This window comes from Alosa pseudoharengus, unplaced genomic scaffold (genome assembly GCF_046254945.1).
Source record: "Alosa pseudoharengus isolate Yale_2024_CS ecotype anadromous, Long Island Sound unplaced genomic scaffold, YU_APseudo_1.1 YU_APseudo_1.1_scf_18, whole genome shotgun sequence".
In the NCBI taxonomy this organism is placed as follows: Eukaryota; Metazoa; Chordata; class Actinopteri; order Clupeiformes; family Clupeidae; genus Alosa; species Alosa pseudoharengus.
In genome coordinates this window covers 26,460,716-26,479,030 of record NW_027468650.1, presented here as the reverse complement: position 1 = coordinate 26,479,030, position 18,315 = coordinate 26,460,716, and the positions used below count along the sequence as shown (strand labels likewise).

General features: G+C 45.2%; 1 protein-coding gene across 1 annotated transcript in view; it reads left to right on the top strand.

Annotated features, from left to right (window-relative positions):
* dpp6a (dipeptidyl-peptidase 6a) overlaps window positions 1-18,315 on the top strand; it is a 167,840-nt gene that overhangs the window by 116,640 nt on the left and 32,885 nt on the right. The window contains exons 4-8 of the mRNA XM_076290789.1: window positions 8,187-8,281; window positions 8,828-8,902; window positions 11,879-11,931; window positions 13,040-13,121; window positions 17,902-18,022. Coding sequence (XP_076146904.1) covers window positions 8,187-8,281; window positions 8,828-8,902; window positions 11,879-11,931; window positions 13,040-13,121; window positions 17,902-18,022 — 426 coding nt within the window. The remainder of the gene's footprint in view (window positions 1-8,186; window positions 8,282-8,827; window positions 8,903-11,878; window positions 11,932-13,039; window positions 13,122-17,901; window positions 18,023-18,315) is intronic.

Below are 18,315 nucleotides of genomic sequence, written 5' to 3'. Positions count from 1 at the left end.
TGTCAACTTGGAACCACCACGTCTTCCCAGCCTTGGTTTGGGGTGTGACACACCAAATCAACTCATGGATACACGCAGTGTCATGAAGCACTGAGAGGGAAATTATTGTTTTATGTAGTGCTGGGCGGTATGACCAAAAATGTATATCACGGTATTTTTCAAGATTCTTACGGTTTCACGGTATATGACGGTATTTTTTTTCAATGCATAATCAGATGTTCACAGCATTTTCTACAGGTTGAGAGGAATGGCTGCAGTACATTGACTAAGGATGGTCTATTTTACTGTCATGGTGTAGAATAACTCCACACTAGTGGTAATACAGTTTTGCATGGCCCCAGAAAATGATGCTGTTTACAAAAAGCCACTCATGATTCTAATGCATTAGAATGCAAAGACAATTGCAGTCAAAATACAGAACTTTTACTTTGCAAATTTCACAAACATCTTCTATAAAACCAATACAAAAAGTAGTGCAACTTGCAATAATTATACTTTTTTGAAAATTATACAATTTAAAATAAAACCTCTCTGCTAATATGCTTACTCTGACAAATAGGCCTATCAGAAACTTGCCTTATTGTTATTGTGTGGTTTGAATGATGCTAGTGGTAGGCTAACGTTAACTTCATGTGGATGTGGATGTCTTGTTAGCCTGCCATGAGCTTCGGTTCGGTTCACTAGGCAAAACATTAACAAAAAAGTTTGTTTTGGTGCACTGATGACAGTCAGGATAATTTCTAACTACCCAGCTAGTATTGCTCAGTTCATGTCTATAACATGCTTCACTTGCTACCTGGATAATTTCAGCGAATATTCTTAAGGTGAGATGAATGATAAGATCATTAAACTTCACTGTGTTTGGTGGGTTGCTAACTAACGACATCACCTACTAGCCAGCTAGTTACAGCTGTTGAAAAATCTCAATAGAATTTTCGTGACGGTAAATCCCTTTCAATGCAGTATCCCTTAACGTTTTTCCTTAACTAAAGAAACAATTTAAGGTATTCTGTGCAACACCCTTAAATAAACCCCTTACCTAAGGAGAAATTAAGCCTTAAGGGTCATACTTCAGGGGAAAAACTTAAAGGAATTATCCGGAGTAAAATGCACTTTAGATCAATTTACGGATGATTGGGAGTACATACGTTGAGTTGACATCAAAATCATGTCATTCGGATGTGTTTTGAGAAAGTTCGATTTTACCGTTTTTATACTATGTTTTTTTTTTTTTTTTAAACGGCAACGAAATTGTGAATTTCCAGAGCGTGTTACTCCACACTCGGCAATCGACTCCTACGGACTTTCCCCTAAAGACGCCAGCTGCAGCAGCAACATTTCCGGAAAGGTACTGGCTTGATGAAATTCATTCTGGACTCTCTATCCGACCACATACTGTAAAGACCTCGGGATACTTCGGTTTGGCTTTAGGGACCCTCTACTCACTACCACGTAAGTGTAATGTTGTTTGGAACTGTAGAAGAGGTATAAACATATCGTTTTGTAGCGGCGAAATGACTTGCCCTGGTCACTTCCAGGCTAACGAGTTTTGACTAAAAACGGTAAAATCGAACTTTCTCAAAACACATCCGAATGACATGATTTTGATGTCAACTCAACGTATGTACTCCCAATCATCCGTAAATTGATCTAAAGTGCATTTTACTCTGGATAATTCCTTTAAGGTGTTTTGTGTTTACCCTCTCTATGCCTCGCAGTCGCACCATGCGTGCGTGTGAAAAAAGTCCCGTCGGAGACACTGTCGCGCTTGCAGCGTTCCGAACGTTGTGTAATCAAATACACCGGTATGGTGGTATATTAAAAATTCATATCATAACGAAAATATACACCGGTATACGGTGTGAACCGGTATACCGCCCAGCACTAGTTTTATGAGATTCTGAGGCTGTAGGAGTTTAGCTAACAGCAAAAGCATGTTTCAAGAAAAGTCTTTCAAGGACATTGTTAAGGTAGCTGTGCGCCATACAATGATGCTACTTGAGCTCTCCGTTGTTTTCCCTGCAGAAAGAGAGGCTGTCGTGGTGCAACTGGGATAAATAATACCTATGGATATCAGAGCCGGACAGTAACGGAGTACATTTACTCGAGTACAGTACTTGAGTACAATTTTGAAGGATCTGTACTTTACTCGAGTATCATTTTTGGGGAGTACTCATGACTTTACTCAAGTACATTTGAGAGGCAAATATTGTACTCTTTACTCCACTTCATTTCTATCCATAACCGTGAGTACCCGTTACTTCTTCTAAAAAAAAGGAAAAAAGAAAAATCTCAGAAACCCTCAATTTGTTGTTTCCCTCTCAAACGTGATTGGATTGTGCAGGCGCCACTGATTGGGACAGCCTATCAGCAATCACCTTCAGCTTTCCGCCAAAGTCAACTCCATGGTCAGATTTAGATAAGAGATGAAACCATGGACGAAACAATGGATGAAGACGCAGCAGGTCCATCCCGGGAATGTGCCAACCTGTGGCCACACCTCGCCAGACTATTTCAATTTTCAACAAGTTAATGTTAGTTTTAGCTTCAAGTGTTTCAATTACAAAATAGTATTTTGTATTTTTAAATACGTATTTTAAATACATGTATTAGAAATACTGCCCATCCTTGGCAACATGGTAAAAAGATGAAAATGACTTGATTTTACTTTCAATTCCTTTTACATTCTTCAAGGTATTAACATTAACATTAATTTTTCATAACTCTATGTAGGTTGTTTCTGTAAATGTAAGCACTGTGGCAGTAGTAATGCAATATTTAGAAAATGTAGGCTACTCTTGTTCTCTTGATACTCAAGTACTTTTAAAAACAAGTACTTCAGTACTCTTACTTAAGTAGACATCTGACTGTTGTACTTTTACTTGTACTTGAGTAAAATTTAGCAAAGGGTATCTGTACTTTTACTCAAGTAATGAAGCTGTGTACTCTGTCCGCCTCTGATGGATATACATAAGACAGTTAAGGCATTTAATGTATGACAGATGCATTTGAATCCTCATTGCCTCAGCCCCCCCCCCCACACACACACACACACACACACTGGCTTCCATCTGAGCTGCTGTTTAAATGGCAAGGCCATCTTGTTCATGTACAGACCAGTGCTTCTGATGAGTCATGTTTATCCGCTGAGAGACAGCAGTGACAGATCCAGGAAGAGGCAGATAATGTAGATGCAGATGGAACGGTGCTCTGATTTATCACAGCTTAGCACAGCAACAGACAGACAAGGCAATCAGGGGAGGTGTGTGCGTGTTTGTGTGTGTGTGTGTGTGTGTATGTATGTGTATGTGTATGTGTATGTGTATGTGTATGTGTATGTGTATGTGTATGTGTATGTGTGAGTGTGTGTGTGTGTGTGTCTGTGTCTATGTGTGCACTCACATCTGTGGATGGATGAATGAAATTGTTGCTCTGTGTGTGTGTGGTATCTGTGTGTGTGTGGGGGGGGGGGGGGGGGATGTCTGCACGATGCATGATGTCATCAGGTGAGATGAACTGAGAACAGAGGCCAGGAAGACGGAAGCACGCTCCAATGAATGGATGGGTCACCACGGAGACCTAACGGATGAGCAGAGTTGGAGATGGAGACCGAGCGTTGCCTCTGAGGGTAGATGGGAGAGAGAGAGATGTGGAATGTACTCAGATGGAGATAAAAATGCCTCCATCAAAGCTGAGGCAGTAGACTCATGAGTGTTGGTGGCAATGGGGTTGGGGTCACGGTCGGAGGAGGATGTCGGGCTTGTAGAGGCTAGCCGGAGGGTGGGGATTTGCCTCTGGCTATCATGTGCCTCTCCAAGCACATGCACATACACAGACACTCATATACACACATACAAACACACACACACACACACACACACACACACACATACACACAAGTAGGCTGTCACCTCAGTGATACCTCTTTATGCCAGGGTTCACCGAGTCCATCTGGCACACTGATATACACAACCACTAACCACCTGAGCCCAGCAAGACAGACAGACAGACACACACACACACACACACGCACGCACAGTTTCTATCTCCAGATTTTTTCTCCCCCTCTCTTTCATACACACTATGACATGCACAGACACACACACTCACACTCACACACACGATTCTTCAAGCAGGCTGACTACAGATCAGTGGACAAGTCATCTGACCCACCCAGATAGCCTCCAATAACAGACAGAAATGACTGTATGGTCTAACTCCCTATTGCCAATCAATGGTAATCCATTCCTTTTTTTTGTACTCACTTTTTATAGTATTTGGTGGATAACAACATATATGAAAGGAATTGTTACAATACAGATACACAAACCCAAACATACCCCCCACCCCCACCCCCACCCCCATCCCACCCCTACCACATGGGATGCACGTCAATGTAGCACAGTCAGTATAAAACAGTCCACTTAGTTTCTCTTCAGTAAAATGTCTTGAACTCTGGCAATTCCATTTCTCCAAGTTTGTATTGCCCGAGGAGTAGCACCATTTAATCCATTTCTAATGTTGAAGAGATAGCTGTAAAAATCCACAGTGGGATCTGTATGGAGGGAGAGTGAGTTGGTGAACATTTGGAGACTTGAGCTTTTCTAACATTTGGAGGCTTTTGTGATTATCTGCCAATTGACTGAGTGTGTGAGTGTGAGTTCGAGAAGGACAAACAAACTCACACACACACACACACACAAACACACAAAAAGAGAGAGAGAAGTAGATCATGGTGAAATCATAGCCTTGGGCTACTCTATCATGTTTGTGGAGAGTGAGCCAGCAGAATGGAGTGAGGGAGGGATAGGGGAAGGAGAGGGAGGGAGAGAACAGGTGATTGCCCCAGGTTGGAGAGTTATGAGGGGAGTGAGAGATCGCCTAAGGGTTGCACGGAGGGAAGACCAGCATGACGGTGTCCGCAGGCTTAATGAGCACTCGCCGCAGGGCAGCAGCATACACGTGTGTGTGTGAAGGTTTTTGTTTGGGGTTTGTATGTGTGAGGGTTTTTGTTTGGGGTTGGTATGTGTGTGATGTGTGTGTGTGTGTGTGTGTGTGTGTGTGTGTGTGTGTGTGTGTGTGTGTGTGTGTGTGTGTGTGTGTGTGTGTGTGTGTGTGTGTGCATAGCTGTTGGTGCCAGTGTGTGTGTGTTTGTGTGTGTGCTTGTGCACAGGTGTGTTTGTGTGTGCGCATGCGGATTAGTGTGTGTATCTATGTGTGAGTGCGGCATGACTCTGTGCAGAGCCAAGGAGAATAGACAGTGCCTCCTCCTGTAGCTGAAGAAACAGCATGCTGTGAAAGGTAAAAGAGCAGGATGAAATGAAAGATAGAACACAGGGGGAGGTGGAGAAAAGGAAGAGGCGGCCTGTGAGGGGTGAAAGGTTATTCTGCTGACAACACAGGGTGATCTAGTACACCTGACAGCCAATGAGGAAACAAGAAAATGAGAGTGAGAGAATGGTTAAAAGATGTTGAGAGGTGTGGAAGAAAAGATACAAAGGAGAAAGATACAAAAGGGAGATGGAACAAGAGATGGAGAAAGAGATAAGAGAGAGAGTGATAGAGAGAGAGAAGCATCATTACAGTGGTGTGAGTTATTAAGTGAACAAAGCATTTGCCTTACACTGACAGGCAGGGACAGTCAGCAAAAGTCAACAAATAGCCAGAGCCCCAGGGTAGCGAATGAGTCAGAAGAGCAGCCCACAGAGGTGGAATGGACTTGCTACATGTAGGTTTGTTTGAGGTGGACAGAGCTGCCCACACCAGCAGGCTACAGTACATGTGGAGAGTGAGATCTCAGACAGGCAGGAGAGACATTTCGACTCAGTAGGCTCTCGTGGCAGCAAAAGCAGTAGCCTATACAGGTATTGTGTTTTTGTAAGCCATGAACACAGGTATGGAAACGGCATAGCTTTGGCTAGGACACCTTCTGGAATATTCAAGAATGTTCAAGTCAAGAATGAATTTCAGGTGGCGGAATTGCTATGGTAAATGTCTTGAGTTTGACTGAACCAATAAAGAGTATGTAGATCAGCATGCTAATTTGAGTAAAATAAAGTTGATTTTCAGAGCTTCATTTCTGTACACAATCCCAGAATGGATCGGCGTTTGAGTAGCTTATGTGAATCACCCAGCCACACAGCCTTGGCCAAAGCTGCTGAAAGCAGGCCTGCACGTCTAGACACATGAGCGATGGACAAACAGTGTACCGCACTGTACTCTCACCCAGCACGGTGACGGATAGAGAGGGCAGACTGTTGGCAGCCAGGAGGAGTGGACAGGGAGATGAGCTGCTGATCTAAGGCACCGCCGCAGAAAGAGAGTCTGAAAGGGGACGTCCGGCTGGCTGGTTGGCACAGAGTTGGGCAGTGCCCACAGAGATGAACGAGGGAGTGAGCGGTCTGTCCATCTGTCAGTCTCTAGGAACAGACACACACACACACACACACACACACACACACACACACACACACACACACACACACACACACACACACGTCATGTACACGCACAAACGTCATGTACAGTACTCATACACACACACACGCACACACACACACACACACACACACGTCAAGTACACATACACACACACACACACACACACACACACACACACACACACACACACACACGTCATGTACACGCACAAACGTCATGTACAGTACACATACACAAACACACGCACACACACACACACACATACACACACACACACACGTCAAGTACACATACACACATACACACGCACACACACACGCGCACACACACACACGCCATGTACACATACACACGCACACACACACACGCACACACACACACACACACACACACACACACACATACACAAACATACAAGTGGACTGCACCCAAGGGCACCCTCCATTCAACCATGCACAACAGAAAGACAGACAACCTGAAACAAAGAGAGGGAGTGAGTGAGTGAAAGTAGGAGTGAGTGAGTGAAAGAGGGAGTGAGTGAGTGAGTGAGTTAGAAAGAGAGAGTGCTTATCCTGTGTTTGGAAGGGCTGTGATTATCCTGTGAAGTAACACAAGGTCAGGGGGAGTGTTAATCTACAGGTTGAGGTGGAGGTTTGTTATTATCAGGAACGAGCTCTCGGGACGTGGCACTGTTATCAGAGCCGCACAATGTTCTGTCCTTTATGTGACAGCAGTGCGAAGGAGAGCAGTTAATTGAGACTGGTCAGTGTGTGTGTGTGTGTGTGTGTGACTGTGTGTGACTGTGCCAATCTCAGTTTTCTGGAATTGCTATGCTTTTGGCCCCTCATTCTTTTGACACTGTCGCCATTGTGATGGTAATGGAGTCACCTCTTATCAACAATTAGCTATGCGACGTGGGATAAAAGCGAAAGAGCTTTGCCCCCCCCCGCCCCCCCGGCATAGCAGTGGCCTCCTCATCCCCTGTCTGCAGTGCCCCCACTGGAAGGACAGTTTGCTCTCCTGTGCTTTCCTCTGACGGCGTCTGAGTCGAATGCACCTCAATAGTACCAACAGAGCTGTCTGGGGCGTCCTTGGAAATGTCAGTGGAGCTGTCAAAGTGAAGAACAGCCAGGATGAAAAGAGTGTCTATTGTGTATGGGTATGTGTGTGTGTGTGTGGTGTGTGTGTGTGTGTGGTGTGTGTGTGTGTGTGTGTGTGTGTGTGTGTGTGTGTGTGTGTGTGTGTGTGTGTGTGTCTGTAGGTGTGTGGTTAAACTGTGTGTTGCCACCAAATAAGACCTGCGACTGTCAAACCCCCTGCTGTAGCCTCTATGATTGGTTGGATGCGGGACAGATAGCGCAACGGGGGTGGAGGGCACTTTGATGAATGCTTGTCTTTAGTTTGCTTCCCTGTCTCTTCCCTGTCTTCATCTCCTTTTCTAATCTTCATCCTTCTCTCTCTCTCTCTCTCTCTCTCTCTCTCTCTCTTTCTTTTCCATTTTTGTCCTTTTCTTACTTTTCTCTCGATCCCTCACTGCGTTTCTATATTTTGCTGTATCTCGCTCTTCTTACTTACTGACTGTATCTCACTCCCACTCTCCCTTTTCTTTGGTTTTCTCTCTGTCTCCTCCTCCTTATTTCTCTCTCTCTCTCCCTCCCTCTCTCATTGCACTGTCTTGTCCACCCCTTCCTTTTACTTCCTTGTCTCCATCATGTCTTTTTCATGTCTCCGTCTCTGTTCTGCAGGTAATGAGCTGCTGTACCGCACGCGTGAGGGAGACGTGGTGCGGCTCAACGTGGAGACCATGGAGCGGACGGTGCTGGTGCCCAATAAAATATTTGTAAGTTCTCCCCAAAACCCACTCCTCCATCCCTCCATCATGTCCTGGGCGTAGCTCTGCAAAAAAAGATACACTGTGCAAGCACGATGCATTTGGAATATGCTGGGCAGAGCTGTAAGATTGGTGTTCTTCCTTGGGCCACTTTTGACTGAAAACTTATTTTTCCCTCACAGTCAGGAAATACATGGCGCCTCAGGCCCCTTTTGTTACAAATGAGGCATTGAAAGCTGTGTCATTAGTGTGATGCTGGATGTTCGTCCCTTCGCTAAAGATGAGTATGCGGCCACCGAGTGACGGATTGTTGTGCTCGCTGAAACGCGGCCCCTTTTGAGGAACGACGCGAGTGCGGGCGACGACGTGATTGTTCCATATCAGCAAGGGGCTCCGTTGTCGGAGATGAATGCCTTCCAGTTGACCATCTGTGAGATGCAATCTGTCAAAAAGCCAGCCTGTTTAAAGGCTCACATTAGAGCAGGGAGCCATGCGTCTCACATCTCCTGTTTTCCCCTCCTCTCCTCTCCTCTTCTCTCCTCTCCCTTCCTCCAGACGCTGTACCAGGCCAGTAAATACGAGCTGTCCCCAGACCTGCACTATGTGCTGCTGGCCTACAATGTTGTGCCGGTAAGTCATGCATACTTTAGAAAAGTGGATGCCATGTGCTTGTGTGTTATGCCATGTGGTTTTGTGTGAGACATGTAGAGCTAGTTGGGAGTCATGGTGTGTGAAAGTTAGAGGTATATCATTTGTCCCTCAGTAAAGCTAGTGTGTGTGTTTTGAAGACAGACTCTGTGTGATTCAGAGGGTAGATGAGCATGTGACTATTTCTTGGAGTGTGTGTGTGTGTGTGTGTGTGTGTGTGTGTGTGTGCGTGCGCTGGCAGGGCGGGAGAGAAGAGTGAGGTGTGGAAGTAATCATCACCACAGGGGGAGAGGGGCCGTCACACTCCACTGCTTGCCACAGATCTCAGATACACCCGAGTGGAACGTCACTGGAAGGACAAAAATACACACACACACACACACACACACACACACACACACACACACACACACTCTCTCTACTCTCTCTCTCTCTATGTTGCTCTATCGTTCACTCACTCTGCCATGCACACACACACACGCACACACACACACACCAGAGCAGTGTTGAATATAGTTCAGAACTGCTGAGATGGAGAAAACCAGAGAGCAGGGAATAAAGAGAGAGAAAGTGGAGAAGGTTGGAATGAGAAAGGAGGTATAGATAAGAAAGGAAGAGAGAGGGGGGGAGACTGAAGGTAAAGAGAAACAGATAAAAAGAGAGCACGTGGAGGTGAAAGTCTGTGATGGATATGGAACATGGAACCATGACAGAAATGGTTGGCATGGTCACTGCCCTATGTGTGTGTGTGTGTGTGTGTGTGTGTGTGTGTGTGTGTGTGTGTGTGTGTGTATGAGGCGAATGGATCATCTAGCTCCCTGCTGGTCCATGTCCTCGTGTCGTGTCCTGTACTGAGAGCACAAAACTGAAAGCACATAAACAGGTGCACAATAAGACACGGCATTCTGTCGAGCACAGCTGCTCCACGACAGAAGGAAGAGACGGAGGGGAGGACAGGGCTATGACCATTCACACTCAGACTGACAGAAGGAAGAAGAGAGAGACACAGAAGAGGGAGAAAAAGGAGAGGGGGGGGGGTGAGGAAGACAAGGGTGAGGAGCAATGTCAAAGGATGAGTGTTTGAGTTAGGGAAGCGAGGGCGAGAGGTTCTGTTGAAGAGACAGCGAGACAATGGAGCCAGCAGCCATAATCACACCTTCTGTTGTGTCCTGTTCAAACCACAGCAAAAAGGGTGACATCCACCCTGACACTCTCTACGTGTGTGTGTGTGTGTGAGAGAGAGAGAGAGAGAGAGAGAGAGAGAGAGAGAGAGAGAGAGAGAGAGAGAGAGAGAGAACGAACCTACAAGCAAGAAAGTTTTTTATTCCATGTTTGTTATTCCATGTCAGCCCTACTATCGCCTTGATGGATGACAGCGTTGTCCCCCAGCTGTTATTGTGCTTGCACACACACACACATTAGCACACATGCAGGCAGACAAACACATGCGCACGCACGCACACACACACACACACAACTTCCCTATACAAGCTCAGTCTTCTCATTCATTCTTTTGCGCTCTCTCTGTCTCTCACATACACACACACACACTTGAGTGCTTTCAGACACATCATTGTTTGCTCGGCTACAGGTGTTGCATGCTAATCTTTAACTCCTCCGCAGCTCTACATCTGTCAATCAAACTCCCACTCCAGCATGCTCTGCAGGCAAAGGGCACCTGAAAGAATGTTGGCTATACAGTATAAGTGTGTTAGTGTGCACTCTGTATTTGTGTATGTGTATTTATGTGGGTGGTGTATATGTGTTTATGTGTGTAGTGTCTATGTCTGTATATGTATTTGTCTAGGGCTTTTCCTCCACAAACCTCAATAGTCAAACCATGGTTGGGGTGCTCCCAAGGTCAATGTCTGTTACCAAGCAACCATGAGAAATACATTCAGCCCTTATCAAAGATAACAAACATACATTCAGTGTGTGCCTTTTATGAGGAATGCTTTAACTATTGAAAAGCCTCCATAGACCCATGAATGTTTTGTGGCAGCCAGAGAACCAATGTGACTTAGGCGGCAGGAACATACTGTAATGTAACAGAAGCAGAAGAGCACTAGAAATTCTTTCATCAGGTACTCCTCACCTCTTCTTCCAGAACCTGAATAAGCAGGTCTGAGAGCAGTTTGGGAGAGTCTCTGTTAGGCAAGTAGCATACTATGAAGGTAAGAGCTCTTTGTAGCAGCACCACAGGGAGAGGACAAGAACATCAACGGACGCGACCATGTGCCTGTCCAAACTGGCCGAGAACATGCACAAACTTGACTACAGACAAAATAATCCAGCAAAGCAAAGCACACAAGACAGGGTTTAAATACACAACACTGAACAAGACTAACAAGGCACAGGTGGAAAGCAATCAGGGCAATAATTAGGGAACATGGCTCAGGTGAGGGGCGGAGACAAGGAACAAAAGCACATGACAAGGGTAAACAAAGCAGCACATGGTTCAGAACACAGCAAGTAACAAGAGCACATGACTAAGGGTAAACAAAGGAACACATGGTACATGACACAGGAAGTGACAAGGAACAGAAGACATGGCAAAATGCAAAGACAAACCACTACAGGGCACAAACATAATACACAAGAAACATGAACCCGGATCTAGAGATCCAGGGCAGGATCGTGACAAAGAAAATGTAAACAAGAGATAGGTAGAGAGACAAACAGGGTAATGGAGTGCTGTCACAACAGTTGAGTATGAGCAGGCAGCAAAAGGGAAATTGTAGAACGGGTTTATCAGTGGTCAGTCAGCTGACCACACTGAGCCAATATTGAAAATCCACAGAGACGCTAAAATGATTCAAAGTGAGCCTTGAAGTTGTTTGCTCTCTGAAGGACTCTGGAGGACTGAAGCTTCTTCCCTGAGCTTTCCAGGGAGAGGTACTGAATTGTGTCAGAGATCATATGATGGCCCACAGCACTGTCCTTCTTTGTCTGTTTCAGATATACCAGCACTCCTTCATCGCGTCCTACATCATATGCAGCTTGGAGACGCCGTAAGTATCGTATCGGTCATCTTTCTCAGCACTCTTTGATCAAAGCAAATAGTGAAGCGTGTTGCGCTACTGTCAGCGGAGCATGGTTGAAGTTTGCAATTCCTCTGTTGTGTTTCAGTGAGGCAAACTGTGCTTACCTAAAAATACATTTCCAAAAAAAGGCTCACAACAGCAGTTTATCATTGAAAATGTTCTTTCCCAATCTGATTTTGTATTTATGTTCCACTGTTTGGCATTCACATCTACAGTAATCTGATGCTAAGATGCTCTGACATTTAATGTCCCCTGGGCAACTCTATCCTGAATCTATCCTGGATCTCAACACTTTAGGATATCAGATCACACACAAAAGCAGACATAAGCATAACTTTGTGGTGAAGAAAAATATAGTTTTTTTCATAAAGTGGTGGAATAAAGTGTGTTTCAAAGGCGTGTGAAGTGCCCCTCTCTAGTGCCATCTTGAGGTGGAGAGGAGCACTGCATCCCAGCTGCATATTCAGCCACCAGCCATCTCTCTATCTTGACAGAGACAGAGGACAGCCATCTCCTGGCATTGCTAACCTGCAGCGCCAGCACTTCTGCTAATGGCGTCGTAGCAGAGCGCTTGTGTTTACTGCCTGCCCTAATAAAATCCAAGGCCTCCCTCCAGCATAGGCTGACAGGGAGAGAGGCAGCCATGACACACACACATACACACCCCAACATATTCACTCACACCCTCTTTTACACACACACATAAACACACACACACACACACACACACACACAAACACACACACACACTGACACACATACACACACTGAAACACATACACACACTGAAACACATACACACACTGACACACATACACACAGTCACAACTTTTCCTTCTTTCTGACACCGTTCCTTCTTTTGTGGAAGTGAATAGTGTGAGTAGTGAATAGTAAATATGCTTCTGGTGGAATGCATGCATAATATTTAAATGTATGTATCACCATAGATTATGATGGTAATGGTTTTATATAGGTTATATATACATTTTATAAAAGCTACATAAGACTCACAGTGGAGGCCATTCTCTTGTATCCCTCTTCCTTTCCCTTGCCGCCCCCTCACCCCCTTGCTCAGGGAGACATGGGACCTCAACCCTCCAGAGGTGCGCAATGCAAAGCTGCAGTATGCAGGCTGGGGGCCGCAGGGTCAGCAACTGGTAAGGACGACATCTTCCACAATCCTCATCATCTTTCAGTATATTAATTGTTGGCAAACAGGCAAACGTGTGTGTGTGTATGTATGTGAGTGTGTGTGTGTGTGTGTGTGTTTGTGTGTTTGTGTTTGTATGTTTGTGTTTAGTATGTGACACTCTAGACACTTGTGTGATCAGCGATCACAGCTACCAGCGCATTGGGATTAATTACCTGTAATCTGAGACACGGATTAATTAGCGAAGTCTGTGGATTGATATGGCCCACTCTCCGCTTCTGTCAGCCCTCATCAGTCATGAGACAAAGCACACCCAAAGCTATCAGCTTCAATTAGAGCTGCTGTTCTCCTGAGATGTGGAAAAGCGCCTGCTCTGCTGGCTCTTTTAGTCATTCCTTTGTCTGTGTTTACCCTTATAACATGCACAGATAATTACAAAAAACAAATGGTCTGATCGTTCCACATTTCACATTGAAGTGGAAGGAGATTGTAATATTGGAAGCCAAGCCAGGTTAACATAGTTGGTTATTTTATGCTAATCTTTATGTGCCCTTGGTGTATAGAGCACCAACACATAGCAGGTATAACCTTGCATCACTTTGGAAATTTAATTGCTGATTACATGAAGCAGCCACCATGTTTGAATTTGAGTCGCTGATAAAAGAGCCAAAGAAAATCCCAACCAGACTAATTTTCTCCAATTTGTGTGTGTGTGTGTGTGTGTGTGTGTGTGTGTGTTTATGTGCATTTGTGTTTGTGTGTGTGTGTGTGTGTGTGTGTGTGTGTGTGTGTGTGTGTGTGTGTGTGTGTGTGTGTGTGTGTAATTCAGTTCATGACTGCCCACACCTCTTACTTTTGGTGTTTTGGACCTTTCTCCCACTGGAGCTAATCCACTGGGTATCACACTAAGAGAGCGAATCTTTCTTGCTGAAGCGTGTAAGAGCATCCAGCCCACAGTTGAGCCCCCACATGTCCACAACAGAGGCATTTCAGCTCAGAGAGAGAGAAACTAGTTTGGAGATGGAGAGACAGTCTGGCTGAGAAAGAGGGAGCAACAGAGAGAGAGAGAGAGAATTATGAATTTACTAACCAGGTTTGGGAACACACAGTTAAGTCCTCACAGACCTGTTACCTCTGAGCTAAGAGCCTTTAATTTTTACATAAGCTGCTGTTTACAACAATTATCCTATGTTCTTGAGGGTACAATTTCTCTAATGGTTTGAAAGAGAACAGAATGTTTCCATGGACAGGATTTGATGTTTTCTGTCAAGGATTCAATGTTTTGTTAGCTCAGATAGCTCAAAAGATTCACACAAAAAAGTATTCCTCACCAGAGATTTCTATATATATATATATATGTATATATATATATATAATTCCCTGGCTTAGGAGGTGGAGATATATATATATATATATATATATATATAAATATATATATATACCGGTATTCCTGCTTCTGATTGGGACCCATATGCAGATACAGCCATGCTAATCATCCACCAAACTGATCAGAAAGCCCATCTCGGCGTACCCTTTTGATGAAGTGCTTTAATTTTTAGTGGAGCCGGCTGAACATACCACTAGGGGTATATGAAAGAACTGATTAAACAAGTATCATTGTAAAGTGAAGAAATTTGATGTTTTTCTCTCCACCAAGCATTTATTCATTTATTTGTAGCCTGCGCTTGAGCTTGAGTTTGATTATAATTGCAAAACACAAGAGGTTTTGATTGTCAATCTTTGTCCAATTTAGTGTATATTCGCTAATGAGGCATTTTGAGAAATAATATACTAAGATTGCCTCTCTTAGAATTGTCAAGATTAGCTCCTTTCATCATATCATCAATGTGCTTTAGTTAACTGCTGAATCACCAAAGCCTTAACACTTTTAACTGAGCTTCAGACGGATTACACTACGATCAAGAAGATCACATTACAGAGAAAGAAAATAAATCTATTCTACCAGGAGATGAAATGCATGTTGTTGCATATTTGCTACAAATGTGTGAAATGTATTAAATATATACCACATTTGTGGAACACATACTGAGCTTAGAGAGACTTTCTTCTTTATATGGCACTGGCTGTCCATTCCTGTAGGTCAATTTGTATGCCACCCGTCCAGTCTTCTGTGGGCACTCAACCATTGTTCTAATATTGTCATTGAGCTGCACTGTGAGTTTGTAGTCCAGCCTGGGCCTTTTGTTCCCCTGCTTTATTCTGGAGCGGGAGGTCTGCCAGGAAATCTTCACTTGGACACGAGATGTCTTTGAGATAAGTGCCCGGAAATGAAGTCGTTGCCTTGGGTACAGGACAGTTCAACAGCTTGCCGCTTGTAGGTTTGGCTGTTTCACTGCTAAGCTCTGTTGCGCCAAAGGGCTGACGTTGATGTAAGGACAAAGAAAGAAGGGAAAGGAGAGGAGGATGAGAGGGCAAGGGGAAAAAAGGAGGGAAAGAAAGGAGAGAGAAAAAGAAATCAAGGTTCAACAGCAATCTTTTGTTTTGTGTTTTATGAATATTTTAATTGTTTTACCCTAAACACACACATACACACACACCCACAGTCACACACATGGAGAAATATTGACAGAACGATATTCTGGAGGAATCCTGGAGTGTGGTGTGTTGTGGTTTTGAGCGGGCGCAGTCAGCGTCTGTGTGATCCAGCTCTCGCCTCTCATCCTGTCTAATCTGGGCTCAGGGCTGACTGCAGGGATGAAGGATCGATGAAGCCCACATCTCCCTCTTCTGAGCCACTGATTGTCAATAGTGTGTGTGGATGTCTCTGTTTCTGTGTGTGGATATCTCTATGTGTCTGTGTGTGTGTACATGTGTGGATGTGCAACTGTATTTGTCTGTCTGTGTGTGTGTGTGTGTGTGTGTGTGTGTGTGTGTGTGTGTGTGTGTGTGTGTGTGTGTGTGTGTGTGTGTGTGTGTGTGTACATGTGTGGATGTGCGACTGTATTTGTCTGTGTGTGTGTGTGTGTGTGTGTACGTGTGAGGTGTGTTTGTGCATCAGTGCTCCTCTTGTCTCATCTCATCTCCTTTCTTCACCTTCACCTCTCCCCGCATATTGTTCTCTCTTCTCTCCCCTCCTCTATTCCCCTCCCCATTCCTCCTTTCCCCTCCCCTCCTCTCCTCTCCTCCTCTTCTCCTCTCCTCTCCTCCTCTTCTCCTCTCCCCTCCCCTCTCCTCTCCTCCTCTTCTCCTCTCCCCTCCCCTCCTCTCCTCTCCTCCTCTTCTCCTCTCCCCTCCCCTCCTCTCCTCTCCTCCTCTTCTCCTCTCCCCTCCCCTCTCCTCTCCTCTCATCTCCTCTCCTCTTCTCCTCTCAACTCCTTGTCTCTCCACTGGCCCTCTCCTTTGGTGGCTCTCACCTCTGATCCGTCACAGTCGCCACGGGGGCACACACACCTGTCAGATCCCCTCACAGGTGGGCAGGCGTGACTGACAGGAGGCGAGGCTTGGCTTGGCGCCCAGTCGATCACAGAGGCTTCTCTGTGAACAGGTTATCTTTATGCTCCCTCCTTGCTACAACACCTACAACACATTGGCATTGGACCAAGGTCTTCTTTTCAATGCAGCAAAATAAAAAAAATGTCCTGCCAATTGCCGGAGCCCCACAGACACCAGATGGAGTATTTGTAAGACATTAGATGAGCTGCTAATGGAATGAAATGGCTTGCCAGGGGTGCACATGCAAAACAGCTCATAAGCTTTTTCACCCGGAGATACAAATAGCTCAATAAATATGGGAGACATGTCAGCTCAGTTTGTGCTATTGGGGTGTTGGACAGTCAGTATCCTGATGATCCAAGTATCCACCTTGAGCAGAGAGAGGGAAGGTACGGTAGATAATCCCTCGTGGCATCCCTGCTGAGGTACCCCTACTGGGCGCTGCCAGCCAGATACACCTCCATCCCCTAACAACACCCTCACCCTGAGGCTCACTCCACAAGCAGTAGAAGCCATCTGTGACATTTGGGTTATCGTGCGTAGCTTGTTCAAGACGTGTTCAATATGTGTTAGAAATGCCGCAGATCATACAGATATCCTAGGATCAGTGCGGCTCTGTCCTGGTCTTGGGGGGATAGAAGGGTTCAGTGTCTTCAGCTTTGCAGTGGGCTCCGCCATTCTGATCCAGCAGATCTGCTTCAGAGAATCATCTAGAAAGCCTCGGGCCTAGCATGGCCAGCAGGCACAACACCTCACAGGACTTAAAGACATGTCTGTGTGTTGTTTGGATTGGATATATTAGATGTGGGATTGAAACTGATCAGAAGTGTTTGTATAAGACTGTTTTTATTAGCTTTTAGAAATAATATGTGATGCCTACAAAAGCTAGCACAGTATTTGAAAACTATAGCTTTTTTTGCAAATGTAAGTGTCGGTTCATCTCATGCAGATACTCTAATAACTATGATTTGGTGGAAATGCCAGTGAATAGCTCAGTGAATAGCTCTGCATGGGAGGGACTGAGTGGCCGGCGGATAAAAACTATGATTGATGATGGAAATATATGTGTGCACGATGTGACTGTTGAATAGTAAGTAGCTGTATTGTGTGTGTGTGTGTGTGTGTGTGTATGTATGTGTCTCTGTCTGTCTGTCTGTCTGTCTGGAAATGCAACAGATCCCGTTTTGTCAATTACACACTGACACATCCTCATGCACACAAAGAGGACAAGTCTCATCCATCATGATCAGTGAATCCTCATTACAATGGAGTAGCTATCGATCTAATTCACATGTCAGTTCATTTGCCGCCCCCCCCCCCCCTCTCTCTCTTAGATTTTCATATTTGAGAACAACATCTACTACCGGGCCACAGTGGAGAAGCGATCGATCCGTCTGGTGTCCAGCGGCAAAGAGGGTGTCATCTTCAACGGCCTCAGCGATTGGCTGTACGAAGGTAAGGCTGACCAATCACGGGGACTGTTTCAGGTAGCTGAGCTAAGGCTGCTGGAAGGGAAGTAACCCGCCCACCTGGGTCCCGCCGCTCCAGACGAAACGCTTGTTCTGCAAACTAGCTAAACAAGAGTTTATTCTGTATGACAGGCTGCTCGGTGTCGTGATACAGATGTCAGGTTTGTTTCTACGTGTGTTTCTGCATCTGTGTCTGTGAGCGTGTGTGTGTGTGTGTGTGTGTGTGTGTGTGTGTGTGTGTGTGTGTGTGTGTGTGTGTGTGTGTGTGTGTGTGTGTGT